Raw genomic sequence first — 23,445 nt, forward strand, 5'->3', positions numbered from 1 at the left:
TTCATTGGGGAGTGGCGCAGTACCTAAATTACGTCATTGATACATTCCCAAGGATATATGAACGGCAAAATAAAATTCCGATGTCGCAGTCTTTTGATGAACAAATTTTATCTTTCCTATATATTTCCTTGGTGTCCATTCCATGGCCATCTCCAACATCCAATTAGGGTCGATATGGTAACGTGAAGTCATGAATACTACCAGCAAGTAATCATGTCTTCAAAAGATCCCACGATTGCTTCAGGAGGTGACTTGCTGGAGAGGAGCGAGGAAGTTCGAAATGTGAGTGGAGCTAGTGTTTACCGGTGTGTCAATAAGTTGCATTTTTCCCTCCTGAAATTCATGTGTTGGCTTCTTGCATAAAGCAGTTCACTGATCATGGTGTGCTTTTCCTGTAGCTATTAAACGCTGTCCAAGAACGACTTGTATCGTTTATACGGGCTGCAGATCACGATGATTTCAGCTCTTCCAAGGCTGGAGACGCTCCCCGCCAGCCTTCTGCCTTAGTACAATACGTGAAACCAGAGGAATTGCAAGCTACTATGAATCTCCAAATTCCATCCTCTGGTGAGGGCCAACGAGGTCTTCTTCGAATCTTAGACCAAGTGCTACAGTATTCAGTCAACACATGGCATCAGGGGTTTCTGGACAAGCTATATGCGTCTACCAATGCTCCGGGATTAGCGGCAGAATTGATTATCGCTGCACTAAATACGAATGTTCATATATATCCAGTGTCGCCTGCGTTGACCGTTATTGAAAAGTATACTTCGAAACAGCTGGCAAACCTTTTTGGCTTCGACGGGCCTAACTCTGGCGGAATATCTGTTCAGGGAGGTTCCGCTGCTAATGCTACTTCGATTGTCATAGCCCGGAATACTCTATTTCCAAAGACCAAGAAGGATGGCTGCGACGGATCTAAATTTGTTATATTCACGAGCACTCATGGGCATTATTCTATAAAGAAGGCAGCCTGGATGCTTGGATTTGGGGGCAGCGCGGTTTGGTCTGTTCCTGTTGACGAAAAGGGACAGATGATTCCCCAGTCCCTTGAAGAGCTTGTCATCAAGGCAAAGAATGAAGGCAGGACGACGTTTTATGTCAATGCGACCGCAGGGACAACGGTACTTGGATCGTTTGACCCCTTGGAACATATTGCGTTGATTTGTCGGAAATATAACCTCTGGTTGCATGTTGATGCCTCCTGGGGCGGTTCGTTTGCATTCTCCAAGAAAAAAAGAGGGAAACTTGCTGGCAGCCATTTAGCAGATAGTCTTACTGTAAACCCGCACAAAATGCTAGGTGTGCCGGTGACTTGTTCATTTCTGCTTGGCGCAGACATGACACAATTCCACCGCGCAAATACACTCCCGGCAGGCTATCTATTCCACGATGATTATTTAGAGGCCGGGTTGAATGGCAACGACGTGAAATGCCCAGAGGTCTGGGACCTTGCCGACCTGACGTTACAGTGTGGCCGCCGAGCTGACTCCCTCAAGTTCTACCTGAGTTGGATTTACTATGGCTCGGAGGGTTATGAACGGCAAATCGATTCCGCCTGTGATGTGGCCGCTGATCTTGCGGCAGCTATTTCCAACTCGCCAAACTTTATTCTTATCAGCGAGAACCCACCCCCATGCCTCCAAGTTGCCTTTTATTATGCTCCCAACAAACAACTCGTTTTCCCCAGAGGGAAGGAAGTAGGCGGTAAACAATTGGATGAGGAAGAACGAGGAAAGCGAAATAGCAAGATAACACAAGAAATAACAAAAAGGCTAGTCAGTCGAGGATTCATGATCGACTATGCGCCGCCAGCAGAAGGCGATCCATCCGCTGGTGACGGTAAATTTTTCAGGTGTGTGGTTAACGTCCAGACAAAGAAAGAGACCGTTGAAGCTCTGTTGGCTGCTATTTTGGACATTGGGCCAGAGGTTGTTGAACAGAGTGCTCGTGGGGATAGCATTGATGACCCTGACCCGTTTGCGGGCGCGGAACCATTTCGTATGGGAAATCCAGCCAAGCATGGGTATGGACCAGTGGCACATCCCCCTGACCCTTTTGCGGGAGCGAAGCCATTCCGTATGGGAAACCCTGCGGAACACGGGCATGGGCCAGTTGTTCATCAAATACATACATCTAGCTAGGCTACAACGTAATAGCGGTTTATTAATTTAAACCATTATGTTCAAATACATGTATGTATATCTGAAAATGTGCTGAAACAAAATGAGGTTTCCTTAGCGTGGATTTACGTAATTTAAATTTCATTCTAGGCATGGGCGAAAAGAGTGATGTCACGAATTGCATCGCTATAAATTTAAAGCTTTGAGCATGAGTATGCCATAATAGCAATGATCAAGCAAACAAAACTTGGCACCTTTGGTTGAACGGCTGCGGAGGTGGTCAAAACACTTGACAGTTGTCCCCTGTATGTGTTACGGCTATGTTTACTACCCTGATGTACTATATCTGATATACATCTGCTAGCACTGGCGTAATGGATTAAGAAAATCAATAAGTACATGAACTGGTAACTGGGATAAAATTACTTCCGTGCAAGGGTAGGTATCATTCGGATGATAAACAACACACATGGTGATGACGGGAGGTCATAGATCCCAACATCCCTAACTCCGTACTTCCACCCGTCGTTCCAACACTGCCCTCGCCTCCGCCTCCGTCAAAGTTTCAATGTTTAATTCACCCAACAAGGCTCTCGCGCTCTCGTTATTTGCAAAAAGCCGCTTTTCAACGTCCCAAAGCGACAAATGTGGAGTATCATCACGCTCGGCCGTTGATGCATCATCATGATCCTGTGCAGGTTTAATCTTCAAATTGAGCAGGAGCAATCCGTCTTCGAGTTTTCGCATAACTTTTCTTGACTCCATTCCATTCCCCGTGGCCAGGTCGACAGCATTACATATGTTATCGACATCTAACGCAAGCTGGGACGCACCAGCTGTTGAAAATGAATTCCGCATCAGTACGTTGTCCCATATATATGTTTGGATGGAAAGCAGGAGTTGGCGAGTAATTCGCTGGAGAGGAGCCATCGCCAGCAGTCGATGGAGAAATGAGATCTCATTAGAGAGGACTGTAAGAATGACGGCTAACTCGACGGATGAATTTGATAAGTGCCCGCTGGTGTTTGATGGTGGCGCAAGTGATGCCCAAGTAGATATCCGAGAGTATGGGCGAAGTGCGGATTGGGCACTTGATATCATCGTTGATATAATGATGGATTCCGATCTCGTCTTCAGTCCACGGTATGCAGACGCTGTTTCGTCAAAAAGGGCCCCTTCAGTCTGATTTCCGCCGCTTTCATTATTGTTGGCCACTGTTGATGAGGTGCGGGCGGCAACATCGGAAATACTCATTGGTCCTGCTACAGGTCTTCCTGTACGGCTGTTTTGCTTGATTCTATCTTGGAGTTCAGACCAGAGCTCCAAGAAAAACACATCATCACTCCAATCCTGCATTTTCCGTTCGAGGTATTCTGCACTACCATATATCCGACAGAGTCGCTCCAGCCCTGCCACACCCTCCAAACTCGTGTCTGTGCCTGAAGAACCCTGTACCGTGCGGCCAATTGCAGACGTCATTGCAAGGTACGCTTCAAGGCCAGATCGTAGCCGTAGATGAAATTGATCAAAGATCGTGATTTGGATGTCTATAAGAAAACGCAGCTTTTGACTGAATGATGACAAAGGCCTGTACCGCTCCGTAATAGTTTCAAGAAGATCATTGACCCTAATTGCAGCCTTGGTCGGTTTCGTAGCCGACGGTTCAACCCCATCATAGTCTATCTCCCCACTGTCCTCGCCGTCAATGATATCCTGATAGCGGGATAATGCAAAATCTTTTTCCACCTTTAGCCAATGGTTAAACCAATCTTGGAGAACGAGAACCTCCCACGTCAATCCTTTCCAAGCATCTGAAGAATACCGATCCTGAGTGTAATTCCATACGTCTCGGATTTCGGTATCAAAACTCATGAGCTCATGGATAAAGTGACTTAAAAGTTGGGGATGGTCAACTATTCTTGGAAGAACAGAGCTCAATTTTTGGCGAACCATAGGGACGAGAGAGGTGATGAAAGATGACACTGCATCAGCATATGCCCAACGGATACCTGAGTCGGCAGATTTGGCCTTTTTGTCGAGGATGGCCTGAAGGTAAATAGCAAAAAAATCGCCGTGGGTGTTGATCAGGTCGATAACATGAGACAAAAAGTATTCAGGCTAAGAGTGTTAGATCTGCATCTTGTGACAAGATATGTACTTTAGACAACACATACCTTGTCTAATCTGTTTGTCGACTTATCACCACTGAAGTGGTACTTGAATCGGAGCTCAAGAGGACGGGCCATCACCTGCAGAGGCAGAAGAACAGGTGGTTCCCATCGTGTAGATGGAGGGCAGAGAGGTTTTGCACTACTTTCAAGTTCGCTGAAGTGTATAAAGGTTAGAATGCGTAGTTTGAACAATGCTGTTCCATGGGTTCGCTCACGGTTCTTGCAGCTCTAGCAATAATTCTACTGCATCGGTCCAGTCGTTTATGAGGCCGTCCGGAATGTCAAGTTCTTTCCCTGGCCATTTCATTTTTGTTAGGACTTCTTCTAAGTTATCTTCAAATACTTTGGCTATTTGCTCTCGTAAGGTATTTGCTGTTTTCTCGGCATAGTCGACTAGATGAGGCGCAGCTCCTTCTGCTGCAAGTTGGGCAGATTTCATGCCAGACGAGAGGTTTCGTAATCGTGCATACGGACGGAGAGCCAGGCGAGGAGAGGTCGCAAGGATCTCCAAAATCTCTTTACTACACTATTTCAGTAAAGGTTGATAGCCAGATCTTAAGAATTCATTCGACAAACCTAAGATCATCTACCTCACGTAAAATTCCCATATAATTCTTCGCGATGTCCAATCTGCGAAGGCGTTCCATGCTGATTTCGAATGCCTTGGCTGCCTTCTCGCTGGTGTCCGATTGGGTAACAATTAAAAGTCGTTTATCCAAATCCTCCTGCTGTTTCTTAAAGGCCTCAGCCTCCTTGCGCACCCTTTCACTGTGTTCCTTCGACGTCTGAATGGCATTGGCGAGAATGTCCCTCGCTTCATGAAGCTAGGAGGTTCCCGTCAACGGAATGAAAGAAAAATCTGTAGATCTAGAGGCATGCAGGCATACCTGTTTTTTTTGAAGCTCCTGCTGGCTCTGAAGGTTCTGAAGGATGGCGTCTAAATTCCGCAAGTCCTGTCCGGTCTGGATCATATCATTCAAATAATCCTCGACTCGGACTGCCTCCACAGACTCATGTAGCATCTGCTCTCTTGCCATTGCGAGAATCCCAATCAGCCGCGAGTTGTTGGATACCTTGAGGGCGAATACTCAGTCCTTGGTGTTCTGCGTAGGAGACACGTAACTAACAACAGAGCCTCCAAGTGAGCAGGAATTGGGAGCTCGGACCACCTGAAGCTCTCCGCTCAATTCCAGACAACTAACTAGTAGTTTACTAGCTACCTACGTAACTAACACCTACCAACTGCACACCAACCTCTTCTTTGTTTATCCAACCCATCATTCCCAACCATCACATCTCTCTCATGGAGACCGGATATGCCTATTCCTGCTAAAAAGCGCAAGTTAAATGAGCCTGGACCGGCGAACCAACGGACTCGAGGAATCGAATCATTCTTCCGGAGCCAAAAATCTGCTTCGGCAACAATCACTCCTGTTCAACTGGAACCCGGGACCCCGTTAGCGGACGAGGCACTCGCGCGCAAATTGCAGGCGAAATGGGATGAAGAAGCTAAATCCGGTAATCAGTGCTCTAGTAACCTCCAGGGCTACCAGCATCCGTCGACACTGGAAACCAAACCCGAAGGGCTTACACAGGAATTTGGCACTCGACTACAGACTCATGGTACCTCTGTGTGTGGTGATGTTTCTGGGAATGGGAAACCGAATAGAGTCTTATCATTACAAATCTCTTCTAGCGCTGAGGATACTATTTCCCAGTCGATACCGTTTGACCAAAGTCCTCTCACTTTTGAACCTTCATCTTATGCAGAGAATTTGCGGGCCCACTGGGCGCTCGAAGGGGGCCACGCATCTTATGCCATTCTTACGAGAGCTTTTGTTCTCGTCAATAACACTCAAAGCCGGATTAAGATTGTCGATACACTAGTCAATCTCCTGAGGTTACTCATAGAAGCTGACCCGGACAGTCTCATTTTTGCAGTGTGGCTTGCAACCAATGCGATTGCCCCTCCATATGTTCCAGTGGAGTTAGGGTTGGGCGGGTCTGCTATATCAAAAGCATTGAAAACTGCATATGGATTAAACAACCAAGGATTGAAAACTCTGTGGGATAAGTATGGTGATGCAGGGGATGTTGCCTTCGAGGCGAAGAAAAGGCAGACGTTTACGTTAAGGAAGCCAAAACCGCTATCAATTAGAGGAGTCTACGAATCTCTCTTGAAAATTTCTAGAAGCAAGGGGCCGGGAAGCCAGGAAATCAAACAACGAATCGTTGAGAAACTCCTCCAAGATGCGCGAGGCGCGGAGGAAAGCAGATACATTGTGCGAACACTTGTACAGCATCTCCGCATTGGCGCGGTGAAAACAACCATGCTCATTGCTCTGGCTAGAGCTTTTCTTTACTCTAGACCTTCTACGAAAGATTTCTTTGTAAACAACCGAACCGAGCTATCAAAACTCAAAAGGGAAGAAATGGCGAGCATCTACAGCAGGGCGGAGGAAATCGTGAAAGCTTCTTATGCTCGACATCCCAGCTACGACGATTTAGTATCATGTCTTTTGGAAATCGGTATTTCAGATGAGCTTCTTGTGAGATGTGGGCTAACTCTCCATGTGCCATTACACCCAATGCTGGGAAGCATAACAAGGGATCTAGCGCAGATGCTTACCAAACTCCAAGGGAGAGCTTTTACCTGCGAATATAAGTATGACGGACAACGGGCCCAAGTACACTGTGATTCTTCAGGCAAAGTCTCCATCTTTTCTCGACATCTGGAACTCATGACGGACAAATATCCTGACTTGGTTGCCCTAATCCCTCGGATTCGGGGTGAGGGTGTATCCAGTTTTATTTTAGAGGGGGAAATTGTTGCGGTGAACCAAGAAACTGGGGAGCTATTGGCATTTCAGACTCTTACCAACCGTGCTAAAAAGAATGTTGGCATCGAGAGCATCGAGATTAGTGTATGCTTGTTCGCATTTGATCTCATGCTTTTGAATGGTGAACCGTTACTAGAGAGGCCACTCCGGGAGAGACGAGAGCTCCTTCGAGGTCTGTTCATCGAGGTTCCACACCATTTCACTTGGGTCAAAAATCTTGATGCGACATCGTCTGATTCGGAAGCGGTGCTGAGTTTTTTCAAGGAAGCTATTGATGCGAAATGCGAGGGGCTGATGGTTAAGTTGCTCGATGATTCTGTTCAACCTGAATTATCTAAATATGAATCTGTTGCAGAGCCGAACCTTAACAGTGATTTATTATTAACAACAGGCCCTGTTGAACCAAACGGTAACAACAAAACTAGAGCTCGGCGATCCCTGCTCTCTACTTATGAGCCAGATAAGCGGCTCGAGTCGTGGCTTAAAGTGAAGAAAGATTACAATGCTGCATCTGATACTTTGGACTTAATCCCGATTGCAGCTTGGCACGGACAAGGCAGGAAGGCCAAATGGTGGTCTCCTATCCTTCTTGCCGTTCGAAATCCTGAAACTGGCATGCTTGAAGCTGTCACCAAGTGCATATCCGGTTTCACAGACAAGTTCTATCAAGCAAATAAGGAAAAGTATGCAGAAGGAAGTGATAATATTATATCAAGACCGAGCTATGTGGACTACAGAAGCGAACCAGAGGTTTGGTTCGAGCCGCAGGAAGTCTGGGAAGTAGCATTTGCAGACATTACCCTGAGCCCCACGTACACAGCGGCAATTGGGCTCGTTAGCGATGAGCGAGGACTTAGTCTTCGATTCCCAAGATTTGTCAGAGTTCGTGAGGATAAAGGTCTTGAAGAAGCAAGCAGTTCCGATTATCTGGCGAATTTATGGCGGAAGCAGACCGAACGACTTCAGGAAGAAGGGGCAATAGCTAAACCTATCACGGAAAGCAACCATTTTGGATCTGAGGATGATTGAGCCACTGGAGGAAGCTAACATTAGTGGAATCGGATGGTAGATGTGAGCTAAAACCTGGAACCATATGGAAATTCCTCTTGGATCCTGTTTGGTTCGATTTTGGTGGACCTGATCCATGTCTTTACGTGCTGCAGCTGTACAAGCGATCTATCCAGATGACCGGCTGGTTGTGGATATACTTTTCTTAACCATGGCGATCAACTGTTGAGCCGCCTAACTTGCTCATCAATAATAGATGAATACGTCATTTCAGAATAAAAGAAAAATGGTGGGGTCACGATTTATCATCCGCTTTCGCTACGGAAACCGCTATCAAAAGATTTTAACCTTCTAGGGGCACTCAAAAATCGGAGTAAATCACATTATTTATCCTTGGAAAACATAACCAATAACAGGCTTGAGATTAACATTGGTGTTTAAAGACTTCAGTTAAGACTTATGATACTCCCAGCCGGAGTCTCAGTGGCTTCAGGCCTGCGTGACCCTAGACAAAAGGCTACATTCTAGGTGTTCGTCATATTTTCTTTTAGTGAAAGTAAAACTTTTGGTAGCGACTTAAGCATTCTGTAAGAAGGATAATCACCATGGGGACCCTGCCAAGAAGAGGATTTTGAGTTTGACAACATATCAAAAGAGGAAGATCTCTGAAGGCTATGATGCATTGTTTAATTAGCCTTTTTATTCACTTCTCAAGCTAAAGCTTGAAAGACAACATCAAGTATATATATTTGCCTCCTCCCTCCGCTGTCCATTGTCAAGTGTGAGACTGAAGCGTTCTCTCCTCCCAATTCAAGAATTATCAATATTTTCGAACTTTATCGTGATCAATACATAGTCAGCTATTGCTATCTCATCAGGCAATATGTCTTCTCTCCCGCGGAAAGCCTTGATCGCCGTAAGCGGTGCCAATCCCCCGTTCTATCTGGATGGGAAAAAAACAGGACTCTCTTTTCCAGAGGCCCTACTTCCGTACAACGAGCTTGTGGGAGCAGGTTTTGAAATCGATATCGCATCAGAGACAGGTTCATTTGCCTATGATGATCATTCCTTAGAGCCGCATCATCTATCCCGCGAAGACCAGAGGATTCTTCGCAACTCCAGCTATTCCTTCCATGAGAAAATCAATCAGCAGTTATTCAAAGCTGGAGATTTGGCACCACACGACTATGGGCTTTTCTTCGCAGCTGGAGGTCATGGCGCCATGTATGACTTCCCACACGCCCACCACCTGCAGGCTATTGCCGAAGACATATACAACCGTGGCGGAGTGGTCGGTGCCGTGGACCAAGCCCCGGTTATTCTAGCGGGAATGCATACCCCGGAGGGCGATCCGATTTTGAAGGACAAAGAAATCACAGGCTTCACGACGAAGGGCGAAGTTGAGCTCAAGGTTATTGATAAAATCAGAGACGATGGACTCAGAACGGTGGAGGAGATGGCTCAGGCTGTCGACGCTCATTACTTGCCACCTTCAGAAAATTTCGATGACTTCAGTCATATCGATTCAAGGATTGTAACTGGCGCCAACGCAACAAGTACTAGAAGCACTGTGAAAAATGCTATCAAAGTGTTTGAAGGGGTTGTTGGTGATTACTGAACCTGTTTTGTGTACTTCACAAAACACTAAAAAGCACGAAGCACGATTAATGATTCGAACGGTTGTACTCCGTTCCGTTTAACCAGTTTGCCTGACTTGCGCACCGTTTTGTCATTAGTATCAAGAGGAACTGGGAAAAGAAAAGAAAACAAAGGGATGAGTTGTCATTCTGCCATCTTTGGCCAGCCTTCTCTATTGTGTAATGGGTCGCTGCCGTGCCTTGATTTAACTGTCAGCTTCGGATTCTGTCTCACAAACAACCTAATGTCGCCAATGCTCCACAAAATGATATTTCCTAGCCGGTTAAAATTCCATCATCTCCGTTCTAAATTCGACAACGGGCGTGCCGTAACCTGGAGCCGCAGCCCGAAAATAGAACATATTAAAATCGAATAGCCTGGGGAATCTTCACCTTCGCTTGTTAACAGCGGTACTAATGTTTCAGCGAATCCAATGACGGGTCCGCTTTGCATGATTAGGAAAAGCTCTCTGTGGTTCGCCCTGCATCTGCAATGTTTGCTTCTGGTTTTTCGTTGCTTTTGTTTGAGCCGGCCATTCAATCTTTCATTGGTTGACATTTTGTGAACTGCGAAGGCTCATCGTCTTGATGTGATGGAATTTTCTATCTTCGGGTCTATGTAATGCAGAGTGAGAAATCAATCGATTGCATGTTAACTTTTTATGTTAAGGGACACCCCTAGATATTTCGTTTCAATGATCCACCATCTCTATGGAGCAAAGGGATTTGAAATATGTCAATCAAATTAATTGTTACGTCCAGAGTATTCCTTGGCTTGTCCTCCAGAGATGAATTATCTACCCCTTATGGCCCCGAATTAGCTAGGGATATGATAACTTCATTTCATTGTATTTTGACAACACTTTGACCATCGTCTATGAAAATACAACCCCTATCTTTACTCCTTGTTCCCTTGAATAATCACAGGGGGCTCCTGGCCGGATCCCAAATCCTCAGATGGTACAGCTAAATTGCAGATACTCTTCTCTGTCGATTTCTCTCCTCCCATCCTTCTGATTCTTGAGCCTGTAAATGCGTCATCACATCTTGCATCTCCAGAGCAATATTACTCCCGTTGCTGAAACGTTTCGTCAATAGCTCTAACCTCTTCGCCACCAAATGCCATCCACCAAATTTGGGAATGCTAATGCCGTAAATGACAAGTGCCTAATTGGGTGATGAACGACGCTGGACGGGACCGATCAACCCTTGAATCTCGTTTGGGCTCTGCAACGTTTTTTGAGTTGTAGAACGAGTTGAATATGCCAGGGAACATCTTGGAAAGAGGTGCTTTGTACGTGGGCATGCAAGCGCATATATTATGGCGACGTGTGCTTCGATGATAGTCCACGTTGAGGAGTTTGTCGAGGACCCTAGAATTTCAGTAAGTTTTAAATATTTACATTGCTGGAATAAAGATATAACAGGATAGCATAACACTCACAGGTTATGTCTAAATTCTCAGTTGCAATATTTAATGTCGTTAAGCTGAGCACACTGGTGACGGAGACGCTAGATAATGAGTTGCAATAGCAATTTCCTAACAATTCCAGATAAGAGGGTGCACAGTTGGATGTGATCTTACAAAAATACCAACAGCGAATATTGACATTTATCCTATCTTCACCCGCTTAGGCAATTGCAACGACTTGATTACCGGCATGGGAAGAACCAAGATAGCCAGGTCACTTAAAATGCTGAACGCCGTGTTCGCATACCAGCTCGCTGACATATTGATACATGATCTGGCAGCCCGTCTGTCCCAAGCACGATGGATTGGGGAGTATTGGAACACAGTAGCTGTTGTCGAATCGACCGTGTAGCAGGTAACTAGCGAGATGATCAGCCAGCAATACCGTCTAATAAGCTTTCCAAAGAATATTCGGAGATAGAGAAGGACGATTGAGATTTTGGACAGCGCAATTACCATTTTATACATAACCTAGGCGGCTACAAAAAGCTATGCTGATGTTAGCACACCTTCAAAGCTTTATTTGAACTTCAATGTATAGAGATATGTGTTAACGAAAATTCTTTGCTTGTGGATATAAATTGCGCTGTACATGCATGTACGCACCCGTCCCCGCGCGCGACATATTTGTCTTTCGAGATATTAAGATCAAATAGATCGTACCTTCAAAGTCTTTCTGTCGAGAGGAACTTGCTGATTAACATGTTTCCCAAACGCCCGTTTGCAAACTGTCCCTCAATTAGTAAACAATTTGAAAAGTCAGGGGTTTGTCCGCAAGCTTCAAGCTACTTACCAATAATCATAGTTGCATCAAGAATGACCGAAAATACCTATAAAACTAGACACCTCGGATGTTAGGACTAGGTCCAGATAGCAACTTTCCAGGGTAGAGACGTCTGCATAAAAGTGTTTGTTGATCAACTTCACGTGAGAATAGCTTACGCATGAAGCGATAATGGTCCAGTCATCTCTTCCCAGTCTCCGTGTAAAATGCAGTCGGCTGGCGACCCTCAATGCAACGAATTTGGGGCTACAAAGCTAAACAACATCGAAGGGATCATCAATCGATCAGATATGTCTGGTATCGGGTTTCCTAGCGGCGAATCCATATTGATTGTCTGCTAGTTGCAAGAAATCCCGCTTATTGCAACAACAAAGGTTTGGGATGTAGGGCCTGCCTGAAGAGACATGGAAGACATGTAGGTATAAAATACCAATAACGCAATCAGATGCCCTGAGATTATATCAAGGGATGGATTTCTCACAAGCATTAAACACATTTTCTGTTACATGAACTAGGGCAGATCACACCAGAAATCAAACCCATATCTGGCAAAGCATGAGTCGCCTAATACCACTACACCGGCTTTCCCGCCGAAACCCTAACATCATTCCAGTAAACGGGTTGTTGGTTTTGTGGCAGAAGCAATGCAAAACCGTGGTACTTTCTTTTAAATGCACTGAGAAGCGTCATCTTGCCGTTCATGGTATGCTTTTTTAGGAACAACAAAGAAAGAAAAGAAAGATTACATTCGCGGCACTCAGGAATAAACGAGGTCAAATGCAGAGCAATGGAAATCCTGGTAAGAGTACAGCGGAGTTGAATTCCAAAGCAAAGAGCACCTCTTATCCCATCGATACACCTTATGCAACAGATTCGGATGACAGCAGGCATACAGCAATACAAAGAATTCAACGGTGGAAGATTTCAAGGAGTGGCTGATCTCAAAGGCCGCGAACGGTTGGAGAGTGCAGTTAAATGATCTTCGCACACCAATAACTCAATGATTGGCTCCCTCTGACAAGCATATGGAACTGTTGATCCGGAGGAAGCAGCAGCCGTAGGCTCTATTCAAAGGCAGCAGCTATCGGGCTATCCGAAGTTGATGTTGGAGAAAAAATTCTTCAAATGTTGTCACATTGTGTCCAGGGTCCATAGAAGTTTGTCCCCTACCAAGCAGCCCAGCCGGAGAAAATGTGACGTTTATCCACGGTTAGATCGACCGGCTGTGTAGGTTGTCCCGGTATTTGGAGCGAGTGTCATCCTCTTTGCCGAATGACCAGCTGTGGGGGTTCAAAAGTGACCGTTGTGGTCAAGGGGTATCCACTGCTTCAATGAATAATGTGGAGGCTTGAAAATGACTCAATTTTCCATTGCTGGCATCTAAACGCAAGGAATAGTAAATCAATAGGCCTATTGATTGAGTGGTCAAAATCTTGGTCCAGTTGGGATGATTGAAAAAGAAGCGAGGAACATTTTTTGGGTTTCCAATGAACGGCTGTGGCGCCGCCGCCGCCGCCAACAATGCAAGGGACATATTTTGAGACATATCATATTGTTTGATTGACATATCAACAAAGAAATGAGAAGAAGCCACATGCACGTAATCGAAGGCTCACTCAATATGAACATCGGAGTCCCAGCCAGGCCAGCCGAATACGAACCCCAGCTATTTTGTAAACTTGAAGTCAGGATGGTCAACCCCAAGATTCTCCAACTCTTTACATAAATCGGACCTTTAGTCCGACATCCCGCATCACGTTTCTTATTTTCTCGCTCTAGCCCAATCATAAACCCCGTACACAGCAGTGCACACGCGGATATTAAAGCCAGAGACATACCATATCCAGTTTGAGCAACGGCACAGCGCTGGGGACGAATAAATTACTTGACACGATGCCGCTGATGTTCCCTCAGGAATTCTGCACTGCGCTCCCGACAGCATGCTTGTAGTGCCCAGCCCAGTTGTTGGAAATCCAGGCAACGGTGACAGGCTGCGCAATGAACACGCCGATAGTGACAATGAAGATTGCGAGGTGTTTGACTGTGGAGGATCCATGGGTTGACACAGTAAAATATTGTCGCCTATGCTGGCGAACAGGCATCCGAACATGGCAAAATCCCAGCGATGGCGGACTCAATCGCTGAGTGAGATAGCCTACAAGAATCGTGACCCCCGGCTGTCGCGGCCCAAATTGGGATACTTTGAATCTGAGACTGGGATGCTGTATATCCAAACTGATGGAGAATGGTGAGAATGAAGAATGCAATTGAATATCCAAGGCAGTGATGGTGAAGTATATTAGGGCCCTGGTCAGAAGAGCTTTAGTATGTTCGCCGATTTCTGAAGTAAAATTCATACCCTGTATATATCTTCCAGTTCTTTATGATAATCCGGAGTACTTTCCCATCAAGCTGGTCCATTTTGGTAAAGCCAACGTCTACATGTAAATGTAACGTAATCATTTCTTGCTGTCTCTATGAGGAACCTAGCCCACGAAGGTCAATCCACAACGAGGTGCTTTTGGTAAAACAGCTCAGTGCAATGGACATCAACCCCTCGACAAATGAATATCCTACGTGATATCAGTTCAGCATTAATCGCTCCAGCTGCAGACCATCTCGTTGTTGCAGATACACATCGGCCTCATCTAGTAGCAGGACCGCCTTCCAGTCACTAGCTATGCAGAAGATACGAGTAAGCTGGACTTCCATTTCCTCAGCTCTCGCACTTAAGTCGACAGAGGAGATCTGAAAATGGTTAACAGGCAGGAACCATTTCAGATGATAGAAACATACTGAGTAGAGTGGCCGTTCAAGTTGTTCGGTAATGGCCTCTGCCGTAAGCGTTTTCCCCACTGCTGGCGGGCCGTTGTCACAAATTCAGCTTTCCCGCATAGTTAAAATGGCCAAAGAATGACATCATCGAAGCCTTCTCCATTTGTCGCGCTGACACGGCTCTCCGAGATTTGATGACCTTCTTCTTCTCCTCAGGGACGGTTAACTTGTCAAATGGGGCATGGAGAATTTGATATCCTCAACATCCTCCACAGCAAATTCCCCTAGACCAGCCGTGTTAGTCTGGTTACGGTCGCTGAGTCACGGGTATGGATCTCATTCCAAATCTTTTCATTCAGGGAAAAGCCGAGTGCTGTTGGGCTGCAGACAGCCAAGTCATCATTCACCATCTCATTGGTAGCGACTGACAGCACAAGCTCCTGTCCGAAATTGAGGCCCTTGGGGAAAGAGAGGAACCCGGTGAAGGGGACCATTAGCGTAAAAAACAGGAGGCTAAAATGCAGGGCTACAAAAAACGTCTCGGGCATGGCGTCTCCTGGATGACGTCGAGATTTTCTCTTGGTTGGGTGGGATTTGGAGGTGGCTTAGCGCTGAGGAGGGGGGAACAATCTAATTCCGGGCAAGGGGCCTTATATATATCTCACAGCTCCCAAGGCACTTCAAGGTCATCAACATCTCACCTTCTTCCACCGAGGAGGTTACGGGTGTCATTTGCGACGCCAGATGCTCATGCCCAGCCAGATTGTTGGAGACTTGGATGAAGTTTGGACTCGCATGGCTATATTTGGCTTAGTTTCTTATTGACAAAATTTAACTCGCTAACCTTGAAAAGCTCCCAATCCGGGCAACCTCACCGATTATATTAGTGCTTGTCGTGATTGGAGCTGGCTGGTTCATCGCTCCGCCGAATCATCCCCAGTTGGTATCTCATCCAACAAGACCTCACACCTCTACTAGCTTAAGAAGTGTTTAAATATAGATGACAGCGGGGTCTCTGTTTCCCTTGTGGAACTAACCCAAATTGAATGTGCTTCCCCTAACTTGCTGTTGATTCACGCTCCTCCCTCATCTGACTATACAGACCGCACTTCACTATTTCCTATCCCACAATGGCTCGTCATCAAATGGTTCCCGGAACTGATAGCACTGAGTGCCAAATGCTGAAACTCGCCAGAAAACGCCAGGCTCCTGAAGGCAAAGGTAATATCCAGATCTTCTTTGCCATAGTCCAGGCTGATTTATTATAGGGAAACAGGTCAAGCGAGTCAACAAGAGAGAGCAACAAGAACAACAACTGACACTGAAATCCTACCGGAGGAGCGCACGTCTAAGCAGAAAAACCTCCTCTGCATCTGTATGCACACACTTCTTCAATATGACTGGGTGATATGGTACTGATTTAATGGAGATATTGCAGGACTCTCCCACCTGCACCCACACTCAAACACACACCCGAGAACAGAATACGAAGCCAAATCACAAACAATCCTGTGAAGATCAAGTCCCCCGCTTTTCAAAACAACCACGATTGTCTATCCATAGCTCAGCTATTGAATATCCTTTAGTGGAAAAGCAGTGTCACATTAGCAACTGGAAGAAAGCTGACTTGATTGAGTATTGGTGCAAGACCATTCACTGGCCTGAAGAATATTTTGAAGCCCAGTCTGGACAGACTGAAGATATGAACCACCTTCTCGCGAGAAAAAAATCATCAGCTTCCCTTCGTCACAGGAACTGGATGTCAAGTCTTGCTACAGGCTCCAACTTGATCACTGATCAAGAGTCAAGGAATGAAAAGAATGCCAAGTACAGAAGCGCTACTTATGAAACCCTCCTCGCTACTAAAGGCAGCTTCATGCGCAAGTCAGAACTTGGAATAACAGATAAGAGCAAGCAGATTTGTAAGGATTTAGTGGAAATCAATCAACCTGTTTCCAAACACACACTATTTCGAGATAATACATTTGACGAGTTTTGTCAAAGGCTACAAGGAAAGAATGAGTCAAGAGTTATTCAAGATATATCCCGATTAATTGTACCTTCGGCAGAATCTCTCGCCGTTGACGGGGCCAAGAATCTTAAACACTTGGTTGAAAGCGTCAATGAACAGTGGAGCTCCTCCATTGCCTTCTGTGGACCGCGTCCGCAGCCGGATTATGCGGCCGGGTTCGGCCGTTCTGCGTTCACGGAAGACCAGCTGAAGAAATTCGAGCCGTTCCTTGGCTACGACCCAGATACCTACAGCTCATTCTTCCTGGCTACCTTCTACATGTACTTCCCCTTCTTGACCAGTGAGGTGGAAGGCAACACCGCACTTGACATCGCTGACCGGCAGAATGCACACAGCATGACCCTTGCTGTGAGGGGCGTCATTGAGCTGTTTAAACTTGTAGGACGTGAAGATGAGGTCAACCGCGAGATCTTGGCTTTCTCGATCTCACACGACAACAGGACAGTGAGAATCTACGGCCATTATGCAGTCATTGAGGGAAGCAAGACTTTCTTCTACCGTCACCCTATCAGAACATTTGACTTTACGGAGCTGGACGGCAGAGAGAAGTGGACCGCTTACACATTTACAAGGAATGTTTATGAGAAGTGGGCGCCGGATCATCTGAAAAGGATCCACTCAGCTATTGATGCGATCCCTCCTGGAGTAAATTTTGATACTCCGTAGTGAGAACTTGGCATCGACGAAGTCCCAAATTCTTTTTAACATTGACGATACCCTAATCAACCTCCTCCAATTCATATGAGAACCCTATTATTTTTTACTAGGACGGACTAATACAATGGCGATGTCACACATCAGATAAGCGATTCCACTTCAGCGTACAAAGGGTCATTTAGTTCCAAAGTACGGAGTAAATCCCACTCTATTTGCGCCGTCGATGGAGCGAGGGAGAGTAACCCCCCACACTGTCGACACACGAAACCGAACTTATAGTTAATCACCTCCATATCTCACCCCCCTCTTATCACAAGCCCTCAATTAGCCAAGGAAGAAGCAATAAATCGGAGAGAGGCGTCAAACCGCACCAGTCGAATTTGTAGTAGAAAGGGAATCACTCAATTTTCTAAGCACCTAGATATCACTCTTTAAGATATGGCGCTAATACGAAAGCGTACTAGTACACATTTTGACTTTGTGAGATGTCAACTTTTGAAACGAATCGCCAAATAGACACGAAAATCTCACCCAATCAGAGAGGCCCCAAAAACGCGTTATTTTGGGTAGTCATGTATGTCACGTCGTTGGAGCGAAATGATTTTTCTTCAATTTAGGGTGACCTTCGCAGTCTCCGGGCAACAATGCCTAGGTAGGTAATTTCCATTCGCCTGTGCTCCAGCAATTACCTACCTTACCGAGCAAACCACACAATCAATCAGAACGCTAGTAGCGTCGAGATGTCGATTTTAGAACGAATCGCCAAATAGACGCGAAAACTCGACAGCCAATCAGAATGCACTAGTTGACGCGTTATTGGCTCAGTGTGAATTTTTTGAGTTTGGTCTCAGTGTGAGACAATAGTATTCCAGAGTGCAGAATAAAATATATCATTTTATTCGTTTCGGTGGGTATGCATAGACCAATCATTTCATAGCTTCTCGGAAATTGAAAGTTTAAAAAGAATTCATTTCTTCTGAAACTAGCATTCATTAAATGACCATACGAAAGAGGAGATAAGAAGTAACAAGGAAAGAGAGGCGGATTGAAAACTTTGCAGTTACAATGCATACATGTACATGCACATAGGGTGAACACTTTCAGCTCATGAATAAAAGGAAGAAAAAGACGACAGCCAGCAAATAAATCAAAGAGCATAACATAACATACTTGTTGTACTCGTACATTTCCCAGTGCTTGATAAATAGGAAAACTGGCTTTTCGTGTTTCGCTTTACTTTATCCGCAACTCCGCGGCGAAAGGGTAAAAGAATCATCGGTATGTTGAGGAATAGGGAAAGCAGAAGGATTGAAAAGAAAAGGAAGAACATAGGAGAGTTCTGGCCGGTTAAGTCGGTTAAGTCGACAATGTGGTACAAAAATTCAACAGGGAAAGAGAAGAAGCAAAGAAAATGTAACAACAGGATGAGATGTACATATGCAAAAGCCACTGGTTAATGAAATTTGCTCTCTTTGTGGGAATCAAGCAAGGGTTAAAAGAGAAAGGCAGGGAAAACAGGTGTTCTTGTACATTTCGGACAATAATTAGACAAATTGGGAACAAGAAAACCGTTAGATCAATGTGGAAAACTTCAGAAAAAAGAACTGGAAAAGGAAAAAAAAACAAAAAAATAAAATAAAATAAAATAAAAAATTGCCGGAGAGGGGCGTGGTATGTCAGTAAATAAAAGGAATATATTTCTGGGAATGAAGGTCGGGGTACATAGAAGCAAGAATAGAGCGTTCAGGTCGTAATTATCATCCCTTAAACAAAAGGCTCCATCTTCCTAAGGGGATTTATGTATCTTTGTACAAAGATTTACTTTTGGGTAATTGATGTGCGGAGTTGGATGCACGATCCATCAAGGTCTCAACTCTTCTCCCAACTGCAAAGGCACTCCGCCACCAACCCTTTTCTCTCGTGTCGTCGTCGTCATCATCGACGGGCTCCCCGCAGACGGAGGAATCAACCCGTCAAAGTTAAGCCGTTTCCTCAACTCCTTTGAAGGCCGTGGTGTTCTGGAAGATAGAGTACCTGGCGTGCGTCCGCCCCATGGTACCTGTGCGGGACTAGGGGTGACATTGACAAAGTCTGCAAAGTTGAATTGCTGAGCTGGCGAACCGAAGTTGGCGGTTACACCACCGCCTGGTGTTGTTGTCAATGAAGGGAGGAGTGCGGCGTGTTGACTGGGAGGGGTTGAGGGGGGGAAATCTAGTATGTTGCTGAATTTTCCACTCCCACGGTAATTTGCTGGAGTGGGAGAATTCGCTAGGTAGAGCAATAGGTCTACGCCATTTTCGCCATTTTCTTTTTCGATATCTTTGTCATTACGTGCCACAGTGCGGTTGCGTTTCGGAGGGGGAGTGCGAGGTGGGGAGGAGCTGATCATCGAAGAGCTGATGGGTTGCTGCATGGACTCGTTGACAGCGATGGAATGGCGCTTGTGGTGACCAAGGAGATTGTTTTGGTATGCGGTGCTTTGACAGTTGAGGATTGGTGACGATTGAGGCTGACGGTTGGTGGCCTTCCACGATGAGATCCGTAGGGCCTTTGAAGGTTGCTCTGTAGTAGGACTGGAAAGTCCGCGTTTCCGTGATCCGCCTCCATTGGTGTCAAGGGAGCTGGGGAAGAACATTGCGGCATGTTTGCTCCGCGAAGATCTCGGGAGCTCCTCAGATAGGATTGGGGTTGGAAGCGGGGACGGAGAAAAAGGGGTTTCGTAGCGGTTGTTGTCACATATTTCCGACGAAGAATCTGATATCACTTCCCCTTCACTAGGGCCGCTTACCACAACTTGCTGTAGCGGTTGTAACGGTTCGATTCGACGGCGATGGGTTCGTTCATAGCGGACCTTTGCCAGACCCAGACGATCTTGGAGGTTGAGCGATATCTGCAAGGCAAATTTTAAGGTGTAAGTGAAAGGTTTATTATTATTATTGATTAATCAGGAGGAAGATGTTTCGTATTTGGTCTATGTTCAAGGGTCGTACCTGAGCAAGATCGAGCTTGGGAATTTTCCGCTTTGGAGAGCCGGTGGGCCCCGTAGCAGCCATTCTGCCTCAATAACTCGTTATATTCGCCAGTTTGTCTCTTGATCTCGTTATCAGTCGGATGAAGTGAGAGGGGAGGATTGGATGCCTAAGGCCAAAAATCTGTAGTTTGGGGGGGTTTGGGGGAAGCGGAGACGCCAGTTGCAAACGTTTTGGAAGTAGGGTTAAAGAAGTCTAGGATATACTCAATTGTTTTGTGAAGATATAAAGGGGTTGGGGAGTAGCTGCAGGGTCGGAGATGTCTTGCTTGCACCGCAGACCTGTTTGGTGAATGTATGGTGGAGATGTGGCACGTAACAGAAGGGCTGGGTGTGTGCTGGAGCAAGACTTGCTTTGTAAAAAAGAGTCCTGGGTTGTCCTGGGTGCTGGAGCCGGTTATTGGCGAATGGGCAGGGGTGGCTAACGCGGCAAAACAGGGCGATAACCACGCGACTTTTTCTGGGTAGTTCCTGGGCGTCTCCAACTACCGTTTTTGATATTACGGCTTTGGTTTATGGAGCGAGCACTCGACGATGACTGTCATGGGAGCGTATCTATCACCACTTCTCATGATTAGGATTTAGGATGACCACAACACAGTCCTTGCGACTCGTTCAGGGGATAGCGGTATGTTTTTTCCGCTTCAGATATTGCTTTATACCTAAAGGCCTTCTCCTTGGGCTGATAACAATGATATCGCTGATGATGTGGATTTGAATCAAACCCCAATTTAAAAAAAACTACTTGGGTAGCAGGTTTCGTGCCTGTCTAATTTCTACGAATTGTGAAACACAGGGTTGAACCTATCAACTCCAACCGGTTTCGATCGAATTTGCTTTTGCCGATAGCTCGTGAGAGGAGAACCATAAAAGGGGAAGAAATAACCAAAAGCCGAATCCATTCGTTTTACTTAGTTATATCACTGGAATAGAGGAAATGGATTTGTCATTCCAAAAAAAAGAAGAAAAAGAAGAAAAAAAGAAAAAGGAAAAGGTCTCTGCATGTCCAATCCGCGTTCTCTCATGGACGGTTATAACATGGAACATCTTCACTTCTGCGAAACCCATGTGCCTGGGTCTTTCTCAACAGGCTAATCAACTGCTCCAACGTCGACAATGTCTCTAGATTCAATCCCTACTCGGGTACAGTAGCACTGTCATTTCTAAGAATGCTACGCAGCGGCTGGGATAAAACCTTCAGCGATGAGATCTCCCTCTTGCAGGAGGTTTAGCGTCGCGCTCCATTGGGCAAAGACAGGCTGGTGCCCTGAGGAATCTTTTTTGAAAAACGCAACTGTCTGGAAAGCTGAATGAACTCTTTTCTTCTAGTGCGGACTATTACGGTTGGACAACCGGTTGGCTGTAGAAATGTCGAAGTATAGTTAATGGTCTAATTGTGGCAATAAGCCGAGTAAAATCAGACTTCAGGCGAAAGATACTGGGATTAAGCAAGGTTTTGCTCAAGATCAATATCTGGAATTGGAAATGGTAGCTGATAATCCAACTTGCTCATCTCATATCTTACCATGGTTGGGTATCGAATAAGGTGAAATGATAAGCGACATGGTGATTTATTATTCTGTGTGAAGGCTGCCAGATGAGCAATGCGAGAGGAATGAAGGCTTTTTATATCGCCACATAGATGCGATTTTCAAACATAGATCAACACCATTTAAGTAGTTTAACTTAAACAACGGAGTTCCAGGGGTATTCGACTATTGGTCCATCCAATCAATCCTGGCTCTCTTCCAAAGAGGACCGGGGCCAGAGTTAGGTGCTTCAATCTCTATAAACATCCCGGGAACCCTTCTCTCAACTGCCCTGCCATCTTGCATTTGGTTTCTGCTAGGAACCAGTGCATTCATTGTTCTATTTGCACTTTGGCAACAAAAGGAGGATGGAAAACAGTGCATCTATCTCTAAAACACAATCTTTTCTTAATGTTGTTCACTTTCACTTTTGAAATTTTTCAAAGCTGTGATGCCTCTTCTCACAAAATTTTAATTTTTAATTTTTAATTTATTTTATTGTATTTTATTTTATTTTATTTTATTTTTTTCACACAATATTTGTATTCATCTCTAATTGGCGATGGCGGTGACAGCATTAAACTATCCAAGAATTAAAAGAGAGAAACTGAGCCAATCTCCACACATAACCTCAGCCTGCTTTTTATTTTTATTTTTCCTTTCATCTGTCTTAAAATACATCCTATGTCTGCTAAACACATAAGAAAAGGTCTGGAAGCAGCCTGGGATGATCCCATTCATATCATTTCAGCAATTGCAGTCTGAACGGTTGGTGTTTTAAAATTAATATGTCTCTATCTAAGTGGACATCAGCGTTGTTATTTATTTTCGGCTGTCTATCCCTATAAACTCTCTGATGGGGAATCACCATACAGAGCACCGTCTCCTCTGCGGCGACAACGACGACGGCGGCGATGATGATGACGATGATGATGAGGGGCGGAGCTAAACAACAAGTCAACGACTCCCCCGGACGACTAAACAGGCGCAATTCCCGATCCCTACTCACTTACAAGGCTGCGACCCCTCGTCCGCTCTCCATAGCAACACTTTGCTGTTGCGGATACGACTTCATAAGCTTAGCTATCTGTTAACGCTACCCTGCTGTAGCTGCTGGCTTAGAGCAAAACTAGTATCTTTGTTTTCGCCCCTACTGCTGTCTTCTTTTTTTTTTGTCTGTCGCCGGCTGTCAGTGCTTGGGCTTCTCGACCTTCTTTTCTTCAGCTTCTGCGGCTTCTGCATCTTCTCTTCTCCTATTCTCTAGGGACATATATGCTGCATGCTCTGTTCAAATATTCTACTCAGTCCACGCGCCCAGGGACCTTCTGGAGTCCTGATGGCTGTATCTTTCTGACTCCATCCCCACAATCGCTGTTCCGTTGTGGTCACA

At 45.5% G+C, this 23,445-nt stretch overlaps 8 protein-coding genes across 8 annotated transcripts; 4 read left to right on the plus strand and 4 right to left on the minus strand.

Annotated features, from left to right (window-relative positions):
• Positions 1–213: 213 nt before the first annotated feature.
• PAAG_07210 (glutamate decarboxylase) lies at positions 214–2,144 on the plus strand (the record flags this gene model as incomplete). The annotated part of the gene is made up of 2 exons (XM_002790928.1): positions 214–282; positions 399–2,144. The coding sequence occupies 2 exons, from the start codon at positions 214–216 to the stop codon at positions 2,142–2,144; spliced, it is 1,815 nt and encodes a 604-aa protein (XP_002790974.1).
• A 483-nt stretch (positions 2,145–2,627) lies between these two features.
• PAAG_07211 (RINT-1 family protein) lies at positions 2,628–5,331 on the minus strand (the record flags this gene model as incomplete). The annotated part of the gene is made up of 5 exons (XM_002790929.1): positions 2,628–4,241; positions 4,298–4,448; positions 4,510–4,815; positions 4,871–5,118; positions 5,182–5,331. The coding sequence occupies 5 exons, from the start codon at positions 5,329–5,331 to the stop codon at positions 2,628–2,630; spliced, it is 2,469 nt and encodes an 822-aa protein (XP_002790975.1).
• Positions 5,332–5,610: 279 nt separating this feature from the next.
• PAAG_07212 (DNA ligase) lies at positions 5,611–8,163 on the plus strand (the record flags this gene model as incomplete). Its single annotated transcript, XM_002790930.1, has 1 exon — positions 5,611–8,163. One exon carries the CDS (start codon positions 5,611–5,613, stop codon positions 8,161–8,163), a length of 2,553 nt encoding a protein of 850 aa, XP_002790976.1.
• Positions 8,164–9,025: 862 nt separating this feature from the next.
• Positions 9,026–9,760, plus strand: PAAG_07213 (hypothetical protein; the record flags this gene model as incomplete). Its single annotated transcript, XM_002790931.2, has 1 exon — positions 9,026–9,760. One exon carries the CDS (start codon positions 9,026–9,028, stop codon positions 9,758–9,760), a length of 735 nt encoding a protein of 244 aa, XP_002790977.1.
• Positions 9,761–10,923: 1,163 nt separating this feature from the next.
• On the minus strand, positions 10,924–12,053 carry PAAG_07214 (hypothetical protein; the record flags this gene model as incomplete). The annotated part of the gene is made up of 4 exons (XM_015846165.1): positions 10,924–11,152; positions 11,498–11,721; positions 11,914–11,978; positions 12,044–12,053. 4 exons carry the CDS (start codon positions 12,051–12,053, stop codon positions 10,924–10,926), a joined length of 528 nt encoding a protein of 175 aa, XP_015700600.1.
• A 1,891-nt stretch (positions 12,054–13,944) lies between these two features.
• Positions 13,945–15,357, minus strand: PAAG_07215 (hypothetical protein; the record flags this gene model as incomplete). The annotated part of the gene is made up of 6 exons (XM_015846166.1): positions 13,945–14,341; positions 14,394–14,472; positions 14,650–14,782; positions 14,831–14,892; positions 15,037–15,093; positions 15,135–15,357. 6 exons carry the CDS (start codon positions 15,355–15,357, stop codon positions 13,945–13,947), a joined length of 951 nt encoding a protein of 316 aa, XP_015700601.1.
• Positions 15,358–15,939: 582 nt separating this feature from the next.
• PAAG_07216 (hypothetical protein) lies at positions 15,940–17,507 on the plus strand (the record flags this gene model as incomplete). The annotated part of the gene is made up of 3 exons (XM_015846167.1): positions 15,940–16,030; positions 16,078–16,184; positions 16,248–17,507. 3 exons carry the CDS (start codon positions 15,940–15,942, stop codon positions 17,505–17,507), a joined length of 1,458 nt encoding a protein of 485 aa, XP_015700602.1.
• A 1,852-nt stretch (positions 17,508–19,359) lies between these two features.
• PAAG_07217 (hypothetical protein) lies at positions 19,360–20,551 on the minus strand (the record flags this gene model as incomplete). Its single annotated transcript, XM_002790935.1, has 2 exons — positions 19,360–20,388; positions 20,489–20,551. The coding sequence occupies 2 exons, from the start codon at positions 20,549–20,551 to the stop codon at positions 19,360–19,362; spliced, it is 1,092 nt and encodes a 363-aa protein (XP_002790981.1).
• Between the last annotated feature and the right edge of the window lie 2,894 nt (positions 20,552–23,445).

Source organism: Paracoccidioides lutzii, assembly GCF_000150705.2.
Source record: "Paracoccidioides lutzii Pb01 unplaced genomic scaffold supercont2.22, whole genome shotgun sequence".
Classification (NCBI taxonomy): Eukaryota; Fungi; Ascomycota; class Eurotiomycetes; order Onygenales; family Ajellomycetaceae; genus Paracoccidioides; species Paracoccidioides lutzii.